The 22,133-nt window shown below is 46.1% G+C and overlaps 1 protein-coding gene and 1 long non-coding RNA gene across 3 annotated transcripts; one reads left to right on the forward strand and one right to left on the reverse strand.

The window, feature by feature from the left end:
• The first annotated feature begins 1,436 nt into the window (after window positions 1–1,436).
• Window positions 1,437–6,461, forward strand: TMEM174 (transmembrane protein 174). Its single transcript, XM_003123688.5, has 2 exons — window positions 1,437–2,097; window positions 2,265–6,461. Exons 1-2 carry the CDS (start codon window positions 1,463–1,465, stop codon window positions 2,368–2,370), a joined length of 741 nt encoding a protein of 246 aa, XP_003123736.2. The 5' UTR covers window positions 1,437–1,462; the 3' UTR covers window positions 2,371–6,461.
• Window positions 1,697–21,391, reverse strand: LOC146405576 (uncharacterized). 2 transcript variants are annotated; one of them, XR_014838045.1, is made up of 4 exons: window positions 21,256–21,391; window positions 6,638–6,769; window positions 6,101–6,191; window positions 1,940–2,147 (listed from the first exon to the last, which is right to left on the reverse strand). It is a non-coding gene; the product is annotated as an uncharacterized LOC146405576 (long non-coding RNA). The 2 variants fall into 2 exon arrangements; XR_014838046.1 differs by lacking the exon at window positions 6,101–6,191 and having other exon boundaries at window positions 1,697–2,147; window positions 6,688–6,769; window positions 21,256–21,388.
• Window positions 21,392–22,133: the final 742 nt, after the last annotated feature.

Here is a 22,133-nt window from a genome sequence, read left to right on the forward strand (position 1 = left end):
CTCCCTTGGAAATGTTGGTTCTGCTGAGCTGAATTGGGAACTCAGATGTTGCTGTTTAAAAATATGGGCCGGGTGATTCTTATCATCAGGGAAGTTTGGGAAGCCCTGCCTTAGGGCAAGAGGGCAGCTCTTTTCCTGGACCTTGCGCTCACGCCCACAAAAGAGAGCTGATATAATATTTAACCACTGAAGAGGGACAGCTGTTCGGAGAAGATCTCTCCAGGGAAGAGGGCTACAGTTACTATTCGGGGGCGGGGGGAGGAAATTAGCCGAGCTGTGCTGGGTTCTGTAGTTAGGAATGACAAATCATGCCACTGAAGGGCAAGTTTTCTTCTCTAAATCAACTTGGGTTTGGTAGCCAAACACAGCAGGTTTGAAAATGCAGCTGAAAAAAAAGGAGTTCCTGTCATGCCTCAGCGGAAACGAATCTGACTGGCATCCATGAGGATGCAGGTTCGATTCCTGGCCTCGCTCAGTGAGTTAAGGATCCAGTGTTGCCGTGAGCTGTGGTGTAGGTCGAAGACATGGCTCAGATCCTGCATTGCTCTGACTTGTGGCATAGGCTGGCAGCTACAGCTCCAATTTGACCCCTAGCCTGAGAATCTCCATATGCCGTGGGTGTGGCCCTAAAAAGACAAAAAAAAAAAAAAAAAAAGGAAAGAAAATGCAGCTGTTCATTTCACTGTGGAAACTGGAGACTATGCCACCACCACGGACCAAGGGCCTGATGTGTGGGTTCCTGAGACCCTGGGGTCATACCTGACGCTCGGCCAATGAGACTGTGCATGGAAAGGCTTCTAGGGGGAATTGTTCCTCTCCCACAGCTGGAATTATTCCCCAAATGCTGAAATCCAGGGCACTTGGTGCTTGACCAGGAAAGAGCAGGACCTCAGGGCTTTGGAGAGTTGCTGTGAACATTTCAGTGTTACCCCAGCTAGAGATTCCTAAGGTGGGAAGGAAAACAAGACAATGAGGCAGGTCTCTGCCTATTTCTAGTGAGCTGACCCAGCAGGAAAGTTGGGTTAGATTCCTGAACGTGTGGCGGAAAAATCAAGGGGCCCTCCATGGCCAGAGGCCCTGGAGGTCTCCTGCAATTTCTACTATCTTGGTCCTGGGAGGATGCAAAGAGAGCTTTGGCACAGGGCCGAAACCATCTAGAAAAGTGTCTCCTGGCACGTAAGATGGGCTCAACAAATACTGTTGAATGAGTGAATGAATGAACGTGGAAGAGAGAGTGATGGTCACTGAATTGCAAATCAGAAGACGCTAGTTGTTGACCCTCTATGAAAACACTTCAGGCTTCACTTCTCAGACCTTTATTCTTCTAAACAAAGTTCAGGCCTCTGCATGTTCTACTCTGTTAACCACAGAAGCCCAAAGTTCTTCCATAACTAACCTGGACCTGGGATCCCTGTGCTCTGCTCTCAGGAGCTCTCACAACCCCTTTTCCCCTGGAAGACGCATGAGGACGATGGAGCAGGGCCACAACCGCGTGGAGGACTTCCCTCTCAATGTGTTTTCCGTCACCCCTTACACGCCCAGTACCGCTGACATCCAGGTGTCGGATGACGACAAGGCGGGGGCCACCTTGCTCTTCTCGGGCATCTTCCTGGGACTGGTGGGGATCACATTCACCATCATGGGCTGGATCAAATACCAAGGAGTCTCCCACTTTGAATGGACCCAGCTCCTTGGACCCATCCTGCTGTCGGTGGGGGTCACGTTCATCCTGATTGCCGTGTGCAAGTTCAAAATGCTCTCCTGCCAGTTGTGCAAAGAGAGTGAGGAGAGGGTCCCGGACTTGGAGCAGACGGCCGGAGGACAATCGTTTGTTTTCACTGGTATCAACCAACCCATCACCTTCCACGGGGCCACGGTGGTGCAGTATATCCCCCCCCCTTATGGCTCTCAAGAGCCCCTGGGGATGACCACCACCTACCTGCAGCCGGTGGTGAGCCCGTGCGGTCTCGTCCCGCCTGGAGGGCTGGCGGCTGCCATGCCAAGCCCGCCCCAGTACTACACCATCTACCCTCCAGAGAATGCTGCCTTTGTTCACGACCAGGACTACCCTTCCTTCGTGGATGCTGGAGATGACAGGTATGGTGAGTGCAGTAGGGACGCTCCCCTTCCAGCCTTGGCTGTGTTTGCTGTAAGGAAGGTGGCAGGAGAATGCACATCTGTGTGGCTCATTGTCAGGACAGTGGCATTGGTTTGAGAGGGGCTGTGGGCTGTAACGCATCTTGTGCTCTCTGCTCCCCTTTCAGGTCCAGCCCTGATGCTGAGCAGCTAGAAGAGACACAGCTGGGAGATGAGGATTCCACCTGTTTCTCTCCTCCCCCCTATGAGGAAATATGCTCCCTCCCCCGCTAGAGAGTGTTCGATGCCGTGACCTTCGGAAGTGAGACAGCAGAGGAGCCCAGGCAGCCTGACAGACACCATTCAGGGTGGGGGAGGGGAAGTGGGAGGTAGACTCTCTCCGATTGGTAAAAATTAGGCCGAGGTAGGGAAACTCCCTCCCAGGAGAGCTAGAAATCCCCTGCCTAGGGTTTGGGATCAGGAATTTCACCTATTTATCCTCCCCTCACCCTCTTCCCACTGGAAGGCACTGGTGTCTTTATTTGAGCTTCAGCAGCCAAGGGAAAAATCACTATTGCTGTGACTTTGGGAGTTTCCACAGTAGTGCAAGTGGGGGGTGGGAAGGAAAAGGGAAGAGAAAACAGGCTCAACTGGAGATCTTCCAGTGCCTGTTCTCAGCCCTCAAACAGGATTTGCGTATTTGAAAGCACTTGGTTGCCATTCTGTGTCCCTGGAGGACTCTGGGTATCTTCGAGTCTACTGAATAAATAAATAAAGACTAAAAGAATAAATAATAATAAAATGGAATAAAATAATGTCTCCTGGGGAGTTCCCATCGTGGCTCAGTGGTTAACGAATCTGACTAGGAACCATGAGGTTGTGGGTTCGATCCCTGGCCTTGCTCAGTGGGTTAAGGATCCAGCATTGCTGTGAGCTGTAGTGTAGGTTGCAGTCGCGGCTTGGATCCCGCGTTGCTGTGGCTGTAGCGTAGGCTGGCGGCTACAGCTCCGATTAGACCCCTGCCTGGGAACCTCTGCATGCCGTGATTGAGGCCCTAAAAAGACAAAAAGACAAAATAATAATAATAATAATAATATCTCCTGTTAGAATAGTATCAGATAGCTGGCTAAAACATGCAAAATAAATAAAAATAGGACAATGATGTTGATCAATCCTTGAGTTATCGCTGGGTCACAGGGACCCTGGGTGGCTGACTTCTCTTCAGCAAGGTTGAAACTTGAGGTGTCCACCATGGGAAGCAATCTGTGCTGGGCCCAGGGGCCAAGAGGACTCGGGTACCGCCCTACACACAGATGAGATCTGTTGAATTGCTTCCGTGTCAATACCTGGAAAATCATGAATCATGAAAGCCATCTTTATGGTCAAGATAAAAGATAAGCTCACCTTCTTTATTTAAAAAAATAACTTAGTGCCCTTCATCTCCCCAAGTCTGGGCTGAGTAAGAAACAACCAGAACAGACTCACAGACTCTAGGAGAGAAAGGTAAAACCATCGGGGTTTAAAAGAAAGCATTTTCCATAGGCTACAAAAATAAGAAGAGTGGCCCATCGCAAGGAACATAGGATTTAGCAGGTCTTTAACGTTTGGTACTGTGTTTGTCTAGGGGATGATTTTTACGAATCTTTATTCAAAGTATCCAGTATTCCAAGGATATAATTAAAGTAAGTTCCTGACATTATTACTGCAATTTGTATGATATCTTAGGGATATAACCTCTTTATATGAGAATTCATTTGCATGTTTGATGATAGAAGGCCATTGAAAGATACGGCTCTGTTTATAGAAACTAGCTTTATACTCAACGTATTCATGAAATACTGGACTCCTGGCTGAGGGCCATCAGTCCTGGGGAGGAAGTTTGGTGACAAGACATAGTGGAGCGTCACCAGGGGCACGCCCACCGGCAATGCCTGACCCCCTGCCTCCCTCACCCCTTTCCTCCTCATCCTCACCCACCACATGACTTGATGTTCCTGGATTTGGGTTCCCATGAGCATCAAGGGTCACTCAAAAGGGAAAGAGTTGTTAGGACAGGACATCCACGAGTGGAAGGCAGGAGGGGAGAACAGCCAATGGCCTTGGTGATGCCTGGAGTCTGACATGTGGGGAAGTGGCCTTGAGGGTTTTGTTTTTAGCTCCAGGCAGCAGTCATTCAGCACGACTGCCCCTGATCCAAAGCAGGAAAGGTGCTAACAGAGAGGTCATTTATGCTTCTGGAGACAGTGTGTCAGAGCAGATGGCTCAAGAAGGGAGGTGGGGCTCAGAAAATAGGAATTCAGCACTTATTTATTGAGCTTCTCCTCTGTGTCCAGACCCAGGCCATCAAGCGGGGATATAACAGTGAAAAGCCAAACCCACAGAAGAGCAGATAATGGCTTCGCCTTGGTGGGGTTTCCAGTCTAGAGAGGAGACTGATATTGATCACTCATTCCCTGATGCCCAAGGGGTCCTGGAGCAAGAGAGGGGTCACCCTTCATCGGGAGGGTCACTTGGGGAAGGGAAGTCAGGGTCACTGTATTGCACAACCTGGGGCTCACTGTTAATAGGCAGCTGTGACACTGGGCCTTCTAGGCCTCTGAGGACTGAGAGCGCTAAAGGAACAGCAGCCAATACTGAACAAAGGTGTGTGTGGGGGGGACGTAGACAGGCAAGATCCCAGAGTGGAGGCAGTCTTAGGAGACACCTTGCAGTGGTATAAACGTTTTTTTTGTCTTTTGTGTTTTTAGGGCCACCCCTACGGCATATGGAGGTTCCCAGGCTAGGGGTCTAATCAGACCTGTAGCCACCAGCCTACACCACAGCCACAGCAATGCGGGATCCAAGCCGCATCTGCGACCTACACCACAGCTCATGGCAACCTGGATCCTTAACCCACTGAGCAATGCCAGGGATCAAACCTGCAACCTCATGGTTCCTAGTTGGATTCATTTCTGCTGTGCCATGAAGGGAACTTCTGTTTAAACATTTTTGTTCCACTGCTGCTGCAGCTGTCAAACAGAGCTGCCTTCTACTACCTGGGAAATCTTATCTCCCACCCTCTAGCTTTGAGACAACCCCCCACCCCCGCCACCCACAAAGCTCTATTTCTGTCCTCATTTTGAAGTTGCAGGGTACAAGAGGATGGGAAGCCCACTGAGCAGCCCCTGGACTCTGATACCAGGTCTTTGCTGTTCTCTTGGACCACTGAGCACACACTCCTGGCAGAGTTTCAGGTGGTCTGGATTTTTGCCTGCCTTCATTCTCTCCCTCAGTATCTTACCAGGGCTGAATGGAGAACTGTCATCTGGGGATAGTGAATTGGAGTCTGTCTGGTCCTGGCTGTGCCACCCACCCTGAGACGACTGGTTTGGAATCTGGCCCAGGCTTTACGCACAGGCTCAAAGATCCGGTGTCCAGGCTAGAACCCATGGGGCCTTGTCAGCCTTGCCAAACATCTTAGTCTGTGTCTGCAGAGCAGTTGGGAAGCCATCAAAATGGGGGTTTGTTGTTGTTTGTTTATTTTTTTAGGAATGCACCCTTGGCATATGGAGGTTCCTAGGCTAGGGGTCAAATGGGAGCTGCAGCTGCCGGCCTATGCCGAAGCCACAGCCACGCCAGATCTGAGCCGTGTCTGCAACCTACACAGCTCATGGTAATGCCGGATCCTTAACCCACTGAGTGGGGCCAGGGATTGAACCCACAACCTCATGGATGTTAATGAGGTTCTTAACCCACTGAGCCACAATGGAAACTCCTACTGAAGTGTTTTAATGAGGAGGGAGCTGCAGTCTGATTCTGAGTACTTGCTGGTTAGAGATAGACCCAGAGGCACATGGGGTGTGATATTCGCCTTGCTAGTGACGTCCAGATCTCAGTGACCAGAGCCCCGGGAGAATTCCTTCTCCTCCACCCTCAGTCTTGGCTGAGCTGTTGTGTCTGGGCACGCTCTGGTGGTCTACACAGCATTCACAATAAAGCTAAAAGCTCTTGTTACTCAAAGGAGACAGGTTTCTTAAGAACTTACTATCTCTCGGAGCCAGTTGGGTTGGGCCTTTGGGCTGGAGACACCAATGACAGCTGGCGACCTTGATGGGACAGGAAAGGACCATCCAAGCCTGGGAAATGAGGCCCAGGCACTGAGGAGACATTTTTGCAAAGCTCTTAGACTTCCCTCTCATCTTGGGCTGATCTTGTGGGCAGTGGGTCTGCAGGCCCTGGGAAGTAGTTGTCCTGCGGAGACTGAATTCCTGTCCCCTTTTCCTCCGCTGAGCCAGGCACAGGTCCAATGCTTCAAGTGTCTCTGATCCTAAACAGCCCTTTAAATGTGCTTCCCAATTTTTAAGGGGGTGAGGGTTACGGGATAAAAATAAACCTCTTATTGGTGATGAGCTGGCCCTGGGTGTCTGTTTTCAGCTTCTGACCTCCGACGCTCCTCATGGGCCTTGTTTACTATTCGGTCAGTGGATAGGGCTGAGCTGAAGCCCCACACCCCCTGGGTGACTGGCGTTTCTCCCCTACACAGAAGCTCCTCATGGTAGCTGAAGGGTAGATGCCTTCTTACCAACCCAGAGAAGAGAGGTGGTGCGGCCGAGTTCTCAGTAGAGTCCTCACCTGTCAACAACCAGGCACAGCCTGCAGAGGGGGCAGCTCACGCCCCTAGTGGTCACCAGAGGCCTCACGCCAAGTTCAGTTCCTGTTGAATAACACATGTGGAATGAATAAATGAACTTTTCTTAGAAAAATATTTATAATATATATTTAAAGTTAAAAACATCAGGCTACTTATAAAGAGTATGAGCCTTGTTCTACATGTAAAGTATAGAAGATCTCTGAAAACATGCAGAATATTAGGGGGTCAATGGTGGTTGTCTCCATGGAGACCGGGGGGGAAAATGCATTTCCAAGCTGCCATTTTGTTTCTGTGTATTTTGATTTTTCTGGGATAAAGTGGTGCCTTTATAATTGAGGAACAAATAAGATGGACCTCATTTTTTTTTAAAAAAAATGAACATTTCAAATAGGTAACAATATATAGACCACTCTAGTTCAACTTAGCTCTTTTTTTTTTTTGATTATGAAAAATTTCAAATAAATACAAGAGTAGAAAGACGAGTATAGGAAACCCTATGTAGCTATTATCCACTCTCAACTCATGGCCAACTTATTTAATTTATCCCCCCACCAACAACTGCCCCCTCCACACAAGAGGATTTTTATTTATTTATTTATTTATTGTCTTTTTGCGATTTCTTGGGCCACTCCTGCAGTATATGGAGGTTCCCAGGCTAGGGGTTGAATCGGAGCTGTAGCTGCTGGCCTACACCACAGCCACAGCCACAGCAATGCGGGATCCGAGCCGCATCTGCAACCTACACCACAGCTCACGGCAACGCCTGATCCTTAACCCACTGAGCGAGGGCAGGGATTGAACCCACAACCTCATGGTTCCTAGTCAGATTTGTTTCCACTGTGCCACAACAGGAACTCCTTGAAGTCTTTATCTTTTAAAGATTTACAATGAAATATTCTAGGATGAAGTGATTTGATGGTTTGGATTTGCTTTTTAAAAATCCTCTTGTGGGGGAGCTACCGTCGTGGCTCAGTGGTTAACGAATCCGATTAGGAACCATGAGGTTGCGGGTTTGATCCCTGGCCTCCCTCAGTGGGTTAAGGACCCAGCGTTGCTGTGAGCTGGGGTGTAGGTTGCAGACGTGGCTCGGATCTGGCATTGCTGTGGCTCTGGTGTAGGCTGGCAGCTGTAGCTCTGATTAGACCCCTTGCCTGGGAACCTCCGTATGCCACGGAGACGGCCCCAAAAAGACAAAAAAAAAAAAAAATAGACTTCAAAAGACAACACTACTATTATATTTCCAAAATGTATACTCATTCCTTAATGTCATCAAATATTTAGTCTTCAACTTCTTCAATTTTCTCTACTTTATTTCATTTTTTACCTCTGTCTTGTTTGAGTCAGGATCCAAATGAGACTAGCTTTTTGCTAAATGGATCCTAAATTTCTCTCTATATTATATATTTGGAGGAGATCTGGGGACACAGGGAGCTGGCAAATTATTCATAGTAGCAAATTCATACTTATTAAATTTCACTTTCCAAACAAAAACATGTTAAAAGATTTTTCGCTTTAGATTTCCCTCTTTGTTGCCTGAAACTCTAGGATTCTCCTGGTATTGGAAACTGATTTTTTCCACTTCTAGCATATTGTAGGAGATTTTCTAAACAGTCCTAGACAAAAATTTACATGAAAAGAAAAACAAGATATTTGAGTGTTGGAGAAATAGCTGCTGCAGACAGTTTCAATAACATCAGAAAACTGATAACTGTCAGCATTTGGGGCTTGGTTGGTGAAACATTTTAGGGAAAAAAAAAGTTCTTTCCTCCAGAGATCATAAAAACTCCTTTGACCATTTTGAAAGTGGGAACCAGAGTCTCCTCTTTAAGAAATAAAACCTCTTGCTGTACATTAAAATATCACCTGGTACAACTGAACCCTCTGAGGTTATTGACTGTGGGCCTCTTACCGATGAGTTCTCAATGCTCAAATTAAAAACCTATATATTTTCTGGACATGCCTACAGCTCTTCCTTTGAAGACAGATGTGTGTGTGTGTGTGTGTGTGTGTGTGTGTTCACCTATACTCTCTTATTATAGAAGGTGATTTATGGATTTCTTGCCCGTTCACTACTTGTAAATCATCAAGAGTTTTATGTCCCCAGCAGTCAGCAGTTGGTTATAAAATCAAGAGCGAGCGGTACTAAATAAACCTTTACTGGATTGCTCCTAAGAATTGATGACAAATCAGAAAGTGAAGACAACTCCACGGGAATGATTCTCACCTGCCTCTGGGACACCACAAAGGTCTCAGATAGGGGAATTTTGTCTTGAGCTTTTAGGAAGATTAATAACCAGATGAACTGGGAAGGAAATCAGTTTTCTGGGTTCCAGAAGTTTCCTTATAACAAAGAATGTGTCCTCCAGCACAAAACCTACACATGTGTAAATCATAGACACAAATATGTGTGTTGGAGTCTGCGTGCACACAAGGGGCTGGAAATGAAGCTTATGTGATTTTCCTGTTCTAATCTTCCCTTCGTTTAAAAGACCACATTTTTTGTTAAAGGCCCTGTGTGTGTGTATGTATTCTTTTTTAAATATACTGACTATCTCTTGAAGAAGACTAAGAACGGGTAATAATCATGGCCAGGGTGGAGGATGAGAGACTTATTGTTCACTTTACTTCATGCTAATTAATGAATTTTTTTTGCCATGTTCATATATTGTCTGCTCATAAAATTATTTTCAAAATACGAGAAGGAAATGCTCTCTCTCCATGTTCTTTTTTTTTTTTTCCGCTTTTTAGGGCCACACCCGCAGCACATGGAGGTTCCCAGGCTAGGGGTCCAATCAGAGCTACAGCTGCCAGCCTATACCACAGTCACAGCAACGTCAGATCCAAGCTACATCTGCAACCTACACCAGAGCTCACAGCAACACCGGATCCTTAACCCACTGAGCAAGGCCAGGGATTGAACCCACAACCTCATGGTTCCTCGTCCATTTCATTTCTGCTGCGCTAGGACATGGGAACTCCTCTCCATGTACTTTTACTATTAACCTTCTCTTCTTGCATCCTAGAGTAAATGATTTTCACTGCCACTGCTGCTTATACATGTAACAAATGCACACACATAAGACACATAGAAACAAATGTCGTATGTTTATATACATCTATGTGGACACAAATGCAAAGCAGTTTGAGTAACACTTCTACATGGACACACAGCACACATAAGGTCTCGGGGGGGAGAGAAGTTTTCATGGTGTATGGGGAAGAATTTTCACATATATATGTTGCTGCTGAAGTCCTCCGCTGGCGAGGTAAACCCCCAGTGTCAGTGTAACAGCACCACACATGATCATGAACCTGATTCCACAAGGGCTTCCTTGGATGGTTTTTCTCAACCCAGCCTCCGCCTTCACCCTTGGAAAAACTGGTCACAGCAGACAGCAAGTCACTTACCGAAGAGCCACCACCTTTGGGCCTTCAGAGGTGAAACCGAGTAACCTAAGTAAACGGATCCCCCATCAGAAGGAGCTGCGGGCCTCGACGGCACTGTCTCCCCTCGAGGAGGGTGTGAGAGCGACTGCAGCAGGTGCCCTGCCCCTTCCCTCCTGGGACCCGGGGCCTGTGGGGCTGGTCTGATCCCACTTCAGCCAGAAAGGACTCCTGGAATTTTCCAGAAGGCAAACAGGTAGTAAAGGGAAAAGCAAAAGCTCTCTCGACCAAGCTCCAAGTGGACAGGTTTAGCCTAGAGCTTCTGTGCCTCATTAGAGCCCCTCAGAGGCCATGGGGGGAGGGGCTCACCCTTGGGGGTCACCTTTCTGGTCTCTGTGCTCAAGGGACACCTCAGCTGACTTGCCAGCTTACTCTGGGGCCCTCGACAGCCCGTGGCAGGAGGCCCTGTCGTTACTCATTTCTGCATTTGGCAGACATGTTCCCAAAACTGAACAAAGTGAGCCTGTCACTTCAAGGGGAATAACTGACAGGGTTTGCGGCCAACAGCAACATTCAACCTTTCAAGGGAAAAGCAGAATTTTTGAAAACTTCTCGTTGCCATCATGAGCTTGACATCTCCCAAAGGGGGCTTTTATTTTGATAGAGGTATTGCTATTTTAAAATGTAATTTTTTGGAGTTCCCGTCGTGGCACAGTGGTTAACAAATCCAACTAGGAACCCTGAGGCTGCAGGTTCGATCCCTGGCCTTACTGAGTGGGTTGAGGATCCACCATTGCCGTGAGCTGTGGTGTGGGTCGCAGATGCGGCTCGGATCTGGCGTTGCTGTGGCTCTGGCGTAGGCTGGCAGCTACAGCTCCAATTCGACCCCTAGCCTGGGAACCTCCATATGCCACAGGTGCAGCCCTAGAAACGGCAAAAAGACCAAAAAAAAATGTAATTTTAAAAAATGTATGTCGTGATGTGTGTCAGCCTCTGAAAGGGCTGCATAACTTGGTGAGTGGATATTTTCCATGTGATCACGACATGACATTCTGAACTCACATGGGGGGAAAAACGCATTCAGTGAGCAAAAGCAGTGAGGATTGTAGTGTAACAGAGAACAAGATGCTCATTAATACGGCTTCGGAGGCCACAGTGCGACCGGCCTTTCAGAAATTACCCTTTGGGTTTGGGTTTAGTATCCAAGAAGAATATACACAATGATCTGAAAAATCCTTTAAAATACTTCTGTATCTTCCAACCAAACATCTGCATGAGACCAGCTTCTTTTCATACAATTCAACCAGAACAACATATGGTAATGGATTCAGTGCAGAAGCATATGTGATATGAGGGTCTGGCTGTCTTCTGTTAAGTCAGGCATTAAAGAAATTTGCAAAAATGGAAAACAGTATCACGTCTCACTTTTTTTTTTTTTTTTTTTTTTGCTTTGGAAAAACGTGTTATTTAAAATGGAAAGGATTTATAATGGTAATTTTTTTGTCTTTTTTTTTTTAAGGGCTACACCCATGGCATATGGAAGTTCCCAGGTCAAATCAGAGCTATAGCTGCCAACCTACACCACAGCCACAGCAACGCAAGATCCTTAATCCACTGAGCGAAGTCAGGGATCAAACTTGAGTCCTCATGGATACTAGTCAGATTCCTTTCTGCTGAGCCTCCATGGGAACTCCTATAATTGTAATTTTTATGTTTTAATTTTTTGAAGGTCCTAGGGCTATTTTAAATTTTTTTTAGCTTTATCGAGGTATAATTGATAAAATTGTAAGATATTTAAAGGGTACAATGTGATGATTTAATATGGGTATTGTACTTTTTACATGAATAAACAAATACTTTCTGTTTTGATTTTAATTTCTAATATGGTAAGTGGTAAATGCTAATAGATATTACATAAACAAAAGTTCTTTGGGTTCCTCAATAAATTTCACAGGTATAAAAGGTTTTCAAGACCTGCTGGTCTGTATCATCAGGGGAATAGAGAGAGGTGGCAACGTACCCACACCTCCCAGCCTCCTTTGCAGCTAAGTTTGGCCACGTGACTAAGTTCTGGCTCATTGGATGTACGCAGAAGTTTTTGGAAGGGGCTTCCTCACAGACTGCCTGGAGAACAGATAGCTTCAGGAATTCCTTTTCTGACTTTTTACAAGTTCTGTTTTTCTTCCTTGAAGAACACAACCAACTTCTATTTGATCACAGAAGCTTCAGCTACTACCTTGAACCATGAGGTAACTTTAAGGATGGTGGTTACTTGTTAACAAAGATGAAGCCGAAAGAAGGTGGAGGTCCCGTCGTGGCTCAGCTGTAACAAATCTGACTAGCATCCATGAGGATGTGGGTTTGGTCCCTGGCCTCGCTCAGTGGGTTAAGGATCCGGCATTGCCATGAGCTGTGGTGTAGGTCACAGACACAGCTTGGATCCCGCGCTGCTGTGGCTGTGGCTCCAATTTGACCCCTGGCGTGGGAACTTCCATATGCTGCACCTGCAGCCCTAAAAAATAAAAAAGGAAGGAAGGAGGGAGGGAGGCTGGGTCCCCAATGACTAAGATGCTGCCTATCTACCTCAGAGTTCTTTTCAATGAGAGAGAAATAAACTTTGAAGTATTGGTTAAGCCACTATTATTTTGGTTTTTCTGTTCCAGGGAGTGGAACCTAATTCTACTCCCTTTAATGCTGAGACCAGCTACGAAGGACCCATCTTTATGTGAATCATATAATTTATTTCAAAGGTATTTCTAAGAGTGGGTTTTAGTACCAGGCCAACCACTATCTTAAGGCGTGATGTTGAAAAAGCATGATGCAGGGTTAGTATTACAGGCATTGAGCAATTCATTCAACTCTTTGAGCCACCAACATTTAGGAAGCCCATCCTACTGGCACTGGGTACGCTTGACCGCAGAGCCCTTGTGGAGGGAATCGCCTCAGTCCAGAACCTAGCACTGCCCTCACAGCTCTGCTGCGGGCCCCGAGTTAGGAGAGCAGACTATTCTGGGCATGGAGAGAAAAGCAGACAGCTTGTCACATAATTGGTATTTCCAGGGCGTGACTTAAAGTTCTCTCGAATAAATGTCATTGTCACCCACACTCATTAAACCAGAATGGCCCAAATAAATAGAGAGGCTTCCCTCCTCCCTCGCCTTGATGTTGATGGGTTGACAAATCTCTGATGAGCCAGGTCAGTTGTGAAGGGTCCTCTCACACTACGTCATCAACAGAATAACCGGCTGGATTTGAAAGTCTGGTTGTAGGAGGCCGACAAACCTTGTCCATGCACCACCTGTAACTAAAAGCCTCTCAGCAAAGGCAACTTTCCATGGAACCTCCACATGCTCTTCCCTTCTGTTACACAGAGTCTATTACCACTTACAGGGGGACATCATGGGAGGCGGGAGCTCGATGAAGAAGAGATAGGCAGAAGGCTTACTCACAAAGCCCAGTAGATTCCAGAAGGGGCAGCATCTCTGGGGTTAGCAAAACTCTCCCAAGCTCCTTGGATCCTTGGGATGGCGTCAGGTCAGACCTGACCATCGCACAGCCAGCTGAGGATTAAACATGATACTACTGTTCATTAAAAACTGCAAATCTGGACTTCCTGCTGTGGTGCCACAGGATCGATGATGTCTCTGCAGTGGGTTTGATCCCTGGCATGGGGTCTCCATATGCCACGCAGCAGCCCAAAAAGGAAACAACAACAACAACAAAAACCACGGCAAAGTCTATGAAGCTGTAGGGTTTTTTTTGTTTTGTTTTTTTCTTTTTTGGCCGCCCCATGGCATATGGAGTTCCCAGCCCAGGGGTCAGATCCGAGCCACAGTTTCAACCTATACTGCAGCCGTGGCAATGCCAGATCCTTTAACCCACTGTGCTGGGCCAGGGATTGAACCTGTGTCCTTGTGCTGCAGAGCTGCCAGCAATCCCACTGTGTCACAGTGGGAACTCCAGAGCTATAGTTATTGACTCATGCTCCTCCTATAGGAACAGCAGGTGCAAGGAAAAGCAAAGGCAGAACTAGAATACTGCCTCTGCCCCTTATTAGCTGGGTGAGCTTAGGCAAATTGTTTAACCTTGCTGAGCACAACCAAGAGTTACATCCATGTTCTCAAGTAATGCTGCTCACTCTAGGAGATGGACTAACTGGGGCAAAAATGTGCTGATATAACATAAGAAATTATTTTTTTCTATTCATTTTACCCTACCCTCATCTATCTTTCAGGATTAGATTTATTTTCAGAGAACTAAACCCCCCAAATAACCTTAATTTAAACAGGGTAAGTTTATTTCTCTCTTGAATATAAAAAATCCGGAGGTTAGTTGTACAGGGCTGATCCCCCTGTCATCGGTGGCCTATTTTTCTGACATCTTCACTGGACACCTGCCTCTCCTCCTCAAGGTCACCTCATGGTCCCTGAAGCCCCAGATTATGCCTGCATTTTAGAAAAAGAAAAAGGGCACACACCTCACACCCGATTGGACTCTTTTAGAGAAAGCCTTTCTAGAAGTCCCATGTCCCATATCTATTTTTTTTTTTTGTCTTTTTGCCTTTTCTAGGGTCACTCCCGTGGCATATGGAGGTTCCCAGGCTAGGGGTCTAATTGGAGCTGTAGCCACCGGCCTACGCCACAGCCACAGCAACATGGGAGCTGAGCCATGTCTGTGACCTACACACCACAGCTCACGGCAATGCCGGATCCTTAACCCACTGAGCGAGGCCAGGGATCGAACCCGAAACCTCATGGTTCCTAGTCAGATTCGTTAACCACTGAGCCACGACGGGAACTCCCCATTTCTACTTCGACCTCTGACTAGAATTTGGTCTGGGGACCATACCAAGCTGCAAAGACGTCTGGGACGTGTAGCTTTTTTCCTCCTCATTACCATTGTCCCATTACGAAGGGGCAAGAATGGAGCAGATACTGGATAAGCCTCTTGCAGCCCCTCCCATGCTTGATTCTCTCTCTCTCTCCAGTTTATGTTCAAATATCTGCTCAAGAATTTGGAAGTTTTCAGGAAAATGTTTGTTTTAAATCCCTCTGCTGAACCAAAAATATTAACTTTGAAATGCCAAGTGTAAATACACATGCCAGATGCAAGATTTCAGCCAAAGAAGTTTGACGTGTAATTTTAGAATGACAGATGCACCAGCAGCGGGTGGGGGTGGGGGTGGGGCATCAATGAGTTACAGAGCATCTAAGTTGTAAAACAGGCGAGCTTTTGATTGAACCGCAACTCCGAGGACTTGCTTGTGTCACATATCTGTCTCATTTCTCTGTTGTGTGGAATTTTTGGTCTCCGTCATCATCCCTTTTGAAGGACACTAGTTGTCATGGAAACGGTGACATTAAATTCAGATGGCAGGATCTGATGATACTGATATATGCAAAACAAAGTGAGTTTATTCCAGAAGCTATGATTTGATAAGCCCGAATTGTTCAGAGTTTGACTTGCTCCCCGAGTTCGGAGAGGGAGTGGCGAGGGGAGTGTGGGAAGCCAGACACCTTTGGGAGCTGCCATAATTTCTTTGGGGGCCTTAGAGCTATATTTAGTGCAATTAAGTTGCTAATTCAGTAAAAACTGCAGAGTTCCCTTGCGGCCCAGGAGAGTGAAATGCAGCTGCTAACAGTGGCTGATTTATAATTGGGGAATGACCTAGGCACCAGGGGACATAATCCAGATTCTTCCGAGGGCCTAAATCACTCTCTCAGCCAGGGGATCACAACAGCATGCTTCACCCTGGGCAAAGCACTGGAGTTGGGCCATCTCCAAAACGAGGCTTGAAACAGTCCCAGTTTTCAGCAGGATTAGACCCCTGCCTCTGGCGCATCCCGCAGAAGGATGCAGGAAGCATAAGCGAGCCTTCAAAGGCTCCAAGGTCAGTACCTATACATTCCGTAACCTCAGCCCCAGCCCCAGGGAAAAATGATGCAAAAAAGTGTCTGTTAGTCTGTGATCTCTCCCGCTAGCAAGTTCAGGTCATGGAAGATCATGGAGGGGCGTGAGGAGGGCCAAGGTGAAGGGCAGGCAGGTTGTATACCTCACGTGCCCAGGGGACGCCATTGACAACATTGTCTCATTTTTCTCAAACATGGCTGCATATGAGACTATCTGATCAGCTTAAAAAAAAAAAAAAAAAATCCCACTGCCCAGACTGCATCTCAGACCAACAAAATCAGACTCTCTGGAGGAGGGACCAAGACATCCATAATGTTTAAATCCCCCCAGTGATTTCTGTGTGCAGCCAAGTTTAAGAACCAATGGTCCGACTCATGTCGGCTTTGATGTGAATGGCTCCCCTTGCAGCTGTGCTGCGGACAAATTGCACAGACATATGTCACAGCCCTGGATGGGGGTGGAGAAGAAAAGAGGTGGCAGAGGACAGGAGGGAGAGGGGTATGCCTTCTGGAAAGCAACAACTCAAAAGGAAATCTAGAAATTGGGCTTCCACCCAGCAACCTGTGACTGGGGTGAAAAATGAAGGCACCGTATGATTCCCGAATGGCTAGCATGATCCCAAATTTCCCTTTTAATCTGCCCCAGTTCCTGAGCTTCAGTTCTTGGATATTTTCTGACATGTATTTTATGTCATTAAAACAGCAACCTAGGAGTTCCCCTTGTGGCTTAGTGGGTTAAGATCCCCATTGGGTTCTTAGTATCCATGAGGATGCAGGTTCGATCCCTGGCCTTGCTCAGTGGGTTAAGGATCTTGAGTTGCCGTGAGCTGTGGTGTGGGTCGCAGATGAGGCTTGGATCTGGAGTTTTTGTGGCTGTGGTGTAGATGGTGGCTGCAGCTCTGCTTCAACCTATAGCCTGGGAACTTCCATGTGCTGCAGATATGGTCATTTAAAAAAAAAAAAAAAGCTTATTAAAAAAAAACAAAACAGCAAGTTACACCCAAGTGTCACTTTGGATTTTGCAAAGAACTGTTTGCATATCCGCCGTCCCTACCAGGCTGCATGCCTCGTAAAGACTCTGCCCTGGTTAATGGAGTCTAAAGTCCCTTTCCTGGTCAGATCCAAATACCCATAAGAAGGATGGGTTTTCCATTAATGGTTTCCGCTGGGAATTTTTTTTTTTTTTGCCTTTTTCTCTGAATTTTCAATGCCTATGGACAAACTTAGAGGACAGAGTTTCAGGGCAAAATCAGCATTTGTGACGTAGCCTTGTCCTCACCAAACTTCACTCTCAAACTGGGCCCCAGATCAGAGGGCCCAGCCAGCCCCCCACCAAAGGCCCAAAGGGAGTCACATAGTGATGCTTGTGGAACCTGTGCACAGGTGAATGATAAAGTGGCAAGCCCCTCTGGGAAGCCACAGGTCAGAATGAAGGCCCTGGGCCCTGAGAGGGAGGCTATGACCTTGGCAAAGAATGAACCACGTGGTTAATTTATTAACTTACTTTATTGAGGTCTAGTTGACTTACAACATTGTGTTAGTTTCAGGTGTGCAGCACAGGGATTCTTTTTCAGAATTATAGGTTATTATAAATTTTTGACAATCGTTCCCTCTGCTATATAGTAGGACCTTGTTGTTTATTTTATATAAAGTACTGTGTATGCATTAACCTCAAGCTCCTAATTTACCCCCCTCCTTTCCCCTTTGATAGCCATAGGTTTGTTTTCTACCTCTGTGAGTCTGTTTCTGTTTTGGAAATAAGTTTTGTTTTTTTAGATTCCACATATAAGAGATATCACATGATATTTGTCTTTCTCTGTCTGACTTCACTTAGTACGATAATCTCTAGGTCCATCCATGTTGCTGAAAATGGCATGATTTCATTCTTTTTAAGGGCTGAGTAATATTTTCTATTTCTATATATCTATATCACATCTTCTTAAACCAATCATCTGTTGAAGGGCATCTGAGTTGTATCCATGTCTTGGCTATTACAAATAGTGCTTCTGAGAACACTGGGGTGCAGGTATCTTTCTTTCTTTTTTTTTTTTTTTTTTTGTCTTTTTGTCTTTTTAGTGCCACACCCATGGCATATGGAGGTTCCCAGGCTAGGGGTCTAATCGGAGCTGTAGCTGCCAGCCTACACCACAGCCACAGCAATGCAGAACCTGAGCCACATCTGTGACCTACACCACAGCTCACTGCAATGCCAGATCCTTAACCCACTGAGCGAGGCCAGGGACTGAACCTGCATCCTCATGGATGCTAGTTAGGTTCATTTCCACTGCGCCATGACAGGAACTCCCATGTGCTTTTTTTAAGCATAGTTTTTGTCTTTTCCACATTTATGCCCAGGAGTAGGATTTCTGGATCACATGGTAACTCTATTCTTAGTTTTTAAAGGAAGCTCCATACTGATTTCCATAGCGGTTGCACCAGTTTACATTCCCACTAACAGTGTAGGAGGGTTCTTTCTTCTCCACACCCTCTCCAGCATTTATTGTTTGTAGACTTTTTGACGATGGCCATTCTAACTAGTATGAGGTGATACCTCATTATAGGTCTGGTTTGCATTTCTCTAATCATTAGTGATATGGAGCATCTTTTCATGTGCCTGTTGGCCACCTATATATCTTCTTTGGAGAAATGTCTACTTAGGTCTTCTGCCCCTTTTTTGATTGGGATTGTTTGGAACATGTGTGGTTAAATAGGTGTAAATTTGGCTGAGGGTTCTCCTGCCTCAATGCAGCAAAGCACAGCAGTCAAGGGTTAAGTTCTGTGCCAAAGGCTTGGCCCCTTACTAGCTGAGTGACTTTGAGTACGCCCTCAAAACTGTCTCCTTTATCCATCCTGGAAGGTAGTCTGGTTTTCTTAATGTTGCCATGAGGCTTAGAACAGACCTGAGGCCAAAGCCGTGGTAGGAGCCCTGTGAATGGAGGCAGTGGTACCCAGCACATCTGCAGGGCCACGATTGCACTGCCTTCACCAGGTGAAAACCAGCAGCCAAAACCTGGTCACCCTCCAGATCTGCCTGGGGCCTCATCTGATGGGTGCTCTGTCCAGGCCATGATATGTGTTTCACAGGGCTTGCGATAGCAAACATATTTAGCAGATTACACTTGAAGTCTAAGGTTGTGATTCAGTTTTTAAGGACAAAGAATGGTGTTTGAGAAAGTAAGTTCTAGAATCAGAACGGGCATATCTGTCTCCATCTTCTTTTATGACCTTTGGCAAGTTCTTGCCCTCTGTAGGTCTCCGTTTCCACCTCTGTGGGATGGAAGCAACATCACCGTCCAGGTCATAAGTTCTATAGGGAGAGTCAAAGGACACGATGCCTGGACCATAATTAGACCTGATGAAAAAGAGCTGATATTGCTGGGCAGTCTTGTTGAGTCTCCCCTCCCAGGAGGCCAGGTCTGGAGGGTCTCTTTGGGCCCCATGGCCTCTCAGTTCCTGCCAGCCTCAGTTCTGCTCAACTCCAAGGACCTCCAGAGAGCCCTGTTTTCCAGGAATTCACATGCCAAAGGGTCCCCACCTGACAAATTTCTTATCTCCAAAAGGAGCTCTTGCTTCCTAGGTCAATAACCACTTGAGAAAAAGCTTCTAATATTTGATCATGTATTTCAGAGAAGTCCCTTCTCTTCCCCCAGCTCCTGTGGGCAGATGATGTCCTCTTTCAGCAGGGCTGACGTATTCTAAAACTTGTGCTATTTGAAAGGAACACTTTCTCGGACCTAGAGATTATGAGACTAAGTGAAGTAGATCAGGCAGAGAAAGACCAATATATGGCATCACTTATGTGTGGAATCTAAAATATGATACAAATAAATTTATTTACCAAACAGAAACAGACTCACAGGCAATGCAGAACCTGAGCCACATCTCAGGCATAGAAAACAACAAACCTCCCCTTACCAAAGGGAGAAGGGGAGGGGAGGGCCAGATTAGGAGCTTGGGATTAACAAATACACACTGCTATAAGCAATGAGATCCTGCTGGATAGCACTGAAAACTATATCTAGTCACTTACGATGGAGCATGATGGAGGATAATGCGAGAAAAAGAATGTATATGTGTATGTGCGACTGGGTCACTTTGCTGTACAGTAGAAAATTGACAGAACACTGTAAACCAACTATAATGGAAAAAATAAAAACCTTAAAAAAAAACCAAATACACACTCCTATATATAAAATAGGTAACCAACAAGGACCTACTGCATAGCACAAGGAACCAATATTTAATATCTTGTAATAAACTATAATGGAAAAGAATATACACATATAACTGAATCACTTTGCTGTATACCAGAAACTAACACAATTGTAAATTCACTATACTTCAATGAAAAAAATACTCAAAAATAAAATAAAATGGACACTTGTTTCCAAGAGAGCCACCCCCAGCCTGGCAGATGGCTCTGCCCAAAACACAGTGCTTGGGAGGAGCGACCTGCCCAAACGGGCAACTCCTAGAATGAATAATAACTCGCAGGCCCTGTGATGAACAGTTTTGTGTTTATTCATGGCCCCAGGCCCCGCCTACACCAGTCTGACCTCACTGTTTCCATAGCAAATAATAATATTCAAATGGAAGAGCAAGAGCTGAAAGCCCCACCAAACGCAGTTGAATGAGACAAACATGTTCCTCAGACGATGGCTTCGATGGCGTGGTGTGGCCCCAAGCCCTTATATTTACGTTCCAGATGACTTCCATATCTCAACCCATGGTTCCCCCACTAACAAGGAAGGAGGAAGACTGGTAACTATGAAAACAATACACCACAACCTCACATATCCTATGGGAATGAATATTTATATACAGAGACATGCCTCTCGCATTAAAAGCAAAGACCTATTAATGCAATCCTGCATCTGGAGCATGTTACTCCGCAGCGTTTCAAAGCAAGTATTTGGACTGAAGTTCTCCACAGAATTTAGAATAGACCCTGGAGCTTTGCTCTCCTTCACTGTCTGCAGCCTTCCTTTAACAGCCAGAATAAGTTCTCTGACTGGCTGCCTACATTTTTATGTTTAGGTGCTGAATTTAGCTCCTTCAGGCTTATAACAGAGACCGTGATTTCCAAGAATGCAGCACAGAGTCTCATACACAGAAGTCGGTGTTTATGTTTCCTGATGAACAGGATGATGTCACATGGCCCAAGAGAGATGGGAATCCATGTGGCAGGTACTGTCTGAGTACATGGAAAAGCATTTTCTTCCAGGACATTCTAAAAGGACATTCACTCATTCTCACCTTCACATCTCAAAGTGTGGTCCGTGGATCAGCAGCGTGACTTCACCTGGAGCTTGTTAGAAACGGAGAGTCTCAGGTTCCGGCTCAGACCTCCTGAGGTAGTAGAACCTGCATTTTAACAAGATTCCCAGCTTGTTCATATGCATATTAAAGCTTGAGAAGCCCTGGTTGGTCCACACCACCTTCACGTGGATGGCGAGAGCAGCGTTCAATTAAGAGAGTCCGTGCGTGCATGTGTGTGTTTGAGAGACAGAGACAGAAGGAGACACACAGAGAGACAGAGGAGCCAATAATATATTCTGAGTGCTCAAGAAGAGCCTCAGAAGGAGGTACTATCATTATTCCATTTTACTAACTAGCAAGTGTGTCGACTGAATCACTGAATCTGCAAAGTGTGCACTCTGAAAGCATTATGTTCTGTATTCAAGGAGCTGTGGGAATCCCGTGGAGCTCACTACCTCAGAAACACCTGGAAAGAGTTCTAACTCACATTCCGGTAACGGTCTGCTCCCATAAAGAGCAATGAGAGGACTTCAGGCAGCCTATATAGACTCTTTACCCTTCAAAACGTGTTACGTGAATAACACAAGCTCACTGCAGAGCAATTAGAAAATACAGAAATGCGCAAAGAAAGTAATACCCAATAATGACAACATAGTTAACCTCTTAATAAATATACTCCCAAAGAGCACCAGTGGCTCTAAAAAGACAAAAAATGAATAAATAAAATAGCTGTAGAATTGTAGATTTCTCTCCAGCTCTCACTTCCTCTACTTTGCACCTGTTTTAATTTCCACCTATCCTTAAAGGATTAGTTCAAGGCCCACTTCTTCCTAGAAGCCTCCCTCGATCACCCAGCCCACGGATGTCAGACCGAC

This window comes from Sus scrofa, chromosome 2 (assembly GCF_054392235.1).
Source record: "Sus scrofa isolate SSC_HxYL_T2T_F1_AM1 chromosome 2, Sscrofa_HxYL_maternal_Yorkshire_Landrace_v2.0, whole genome shotgun sequence".
In the NCBI taxonomy this organism is placed as follows: Eukaryota; Metazoa; Chordata; class Mammalia; order Artiodactyla; family Suidae; genus Sus; species Sus scrofa.

Excerpts from the sequence above, each read along its gene's own strand:
- TMEM174 (XM_003123688.5), top strand. The coding sequence starts at position 1,463 with ATGAGGACGATGGAGCAGGGCCACAACCGCGTGGAGGACTTCCCTCTC. Across the intron at positions 2,098-2,264 it reads GTGGATGCTGGAGATGACAG|GTCCAGCCCTGATGCTGAGC; the intron begins GTATGGTGAGTG and ends CTCCCCTTTCAG.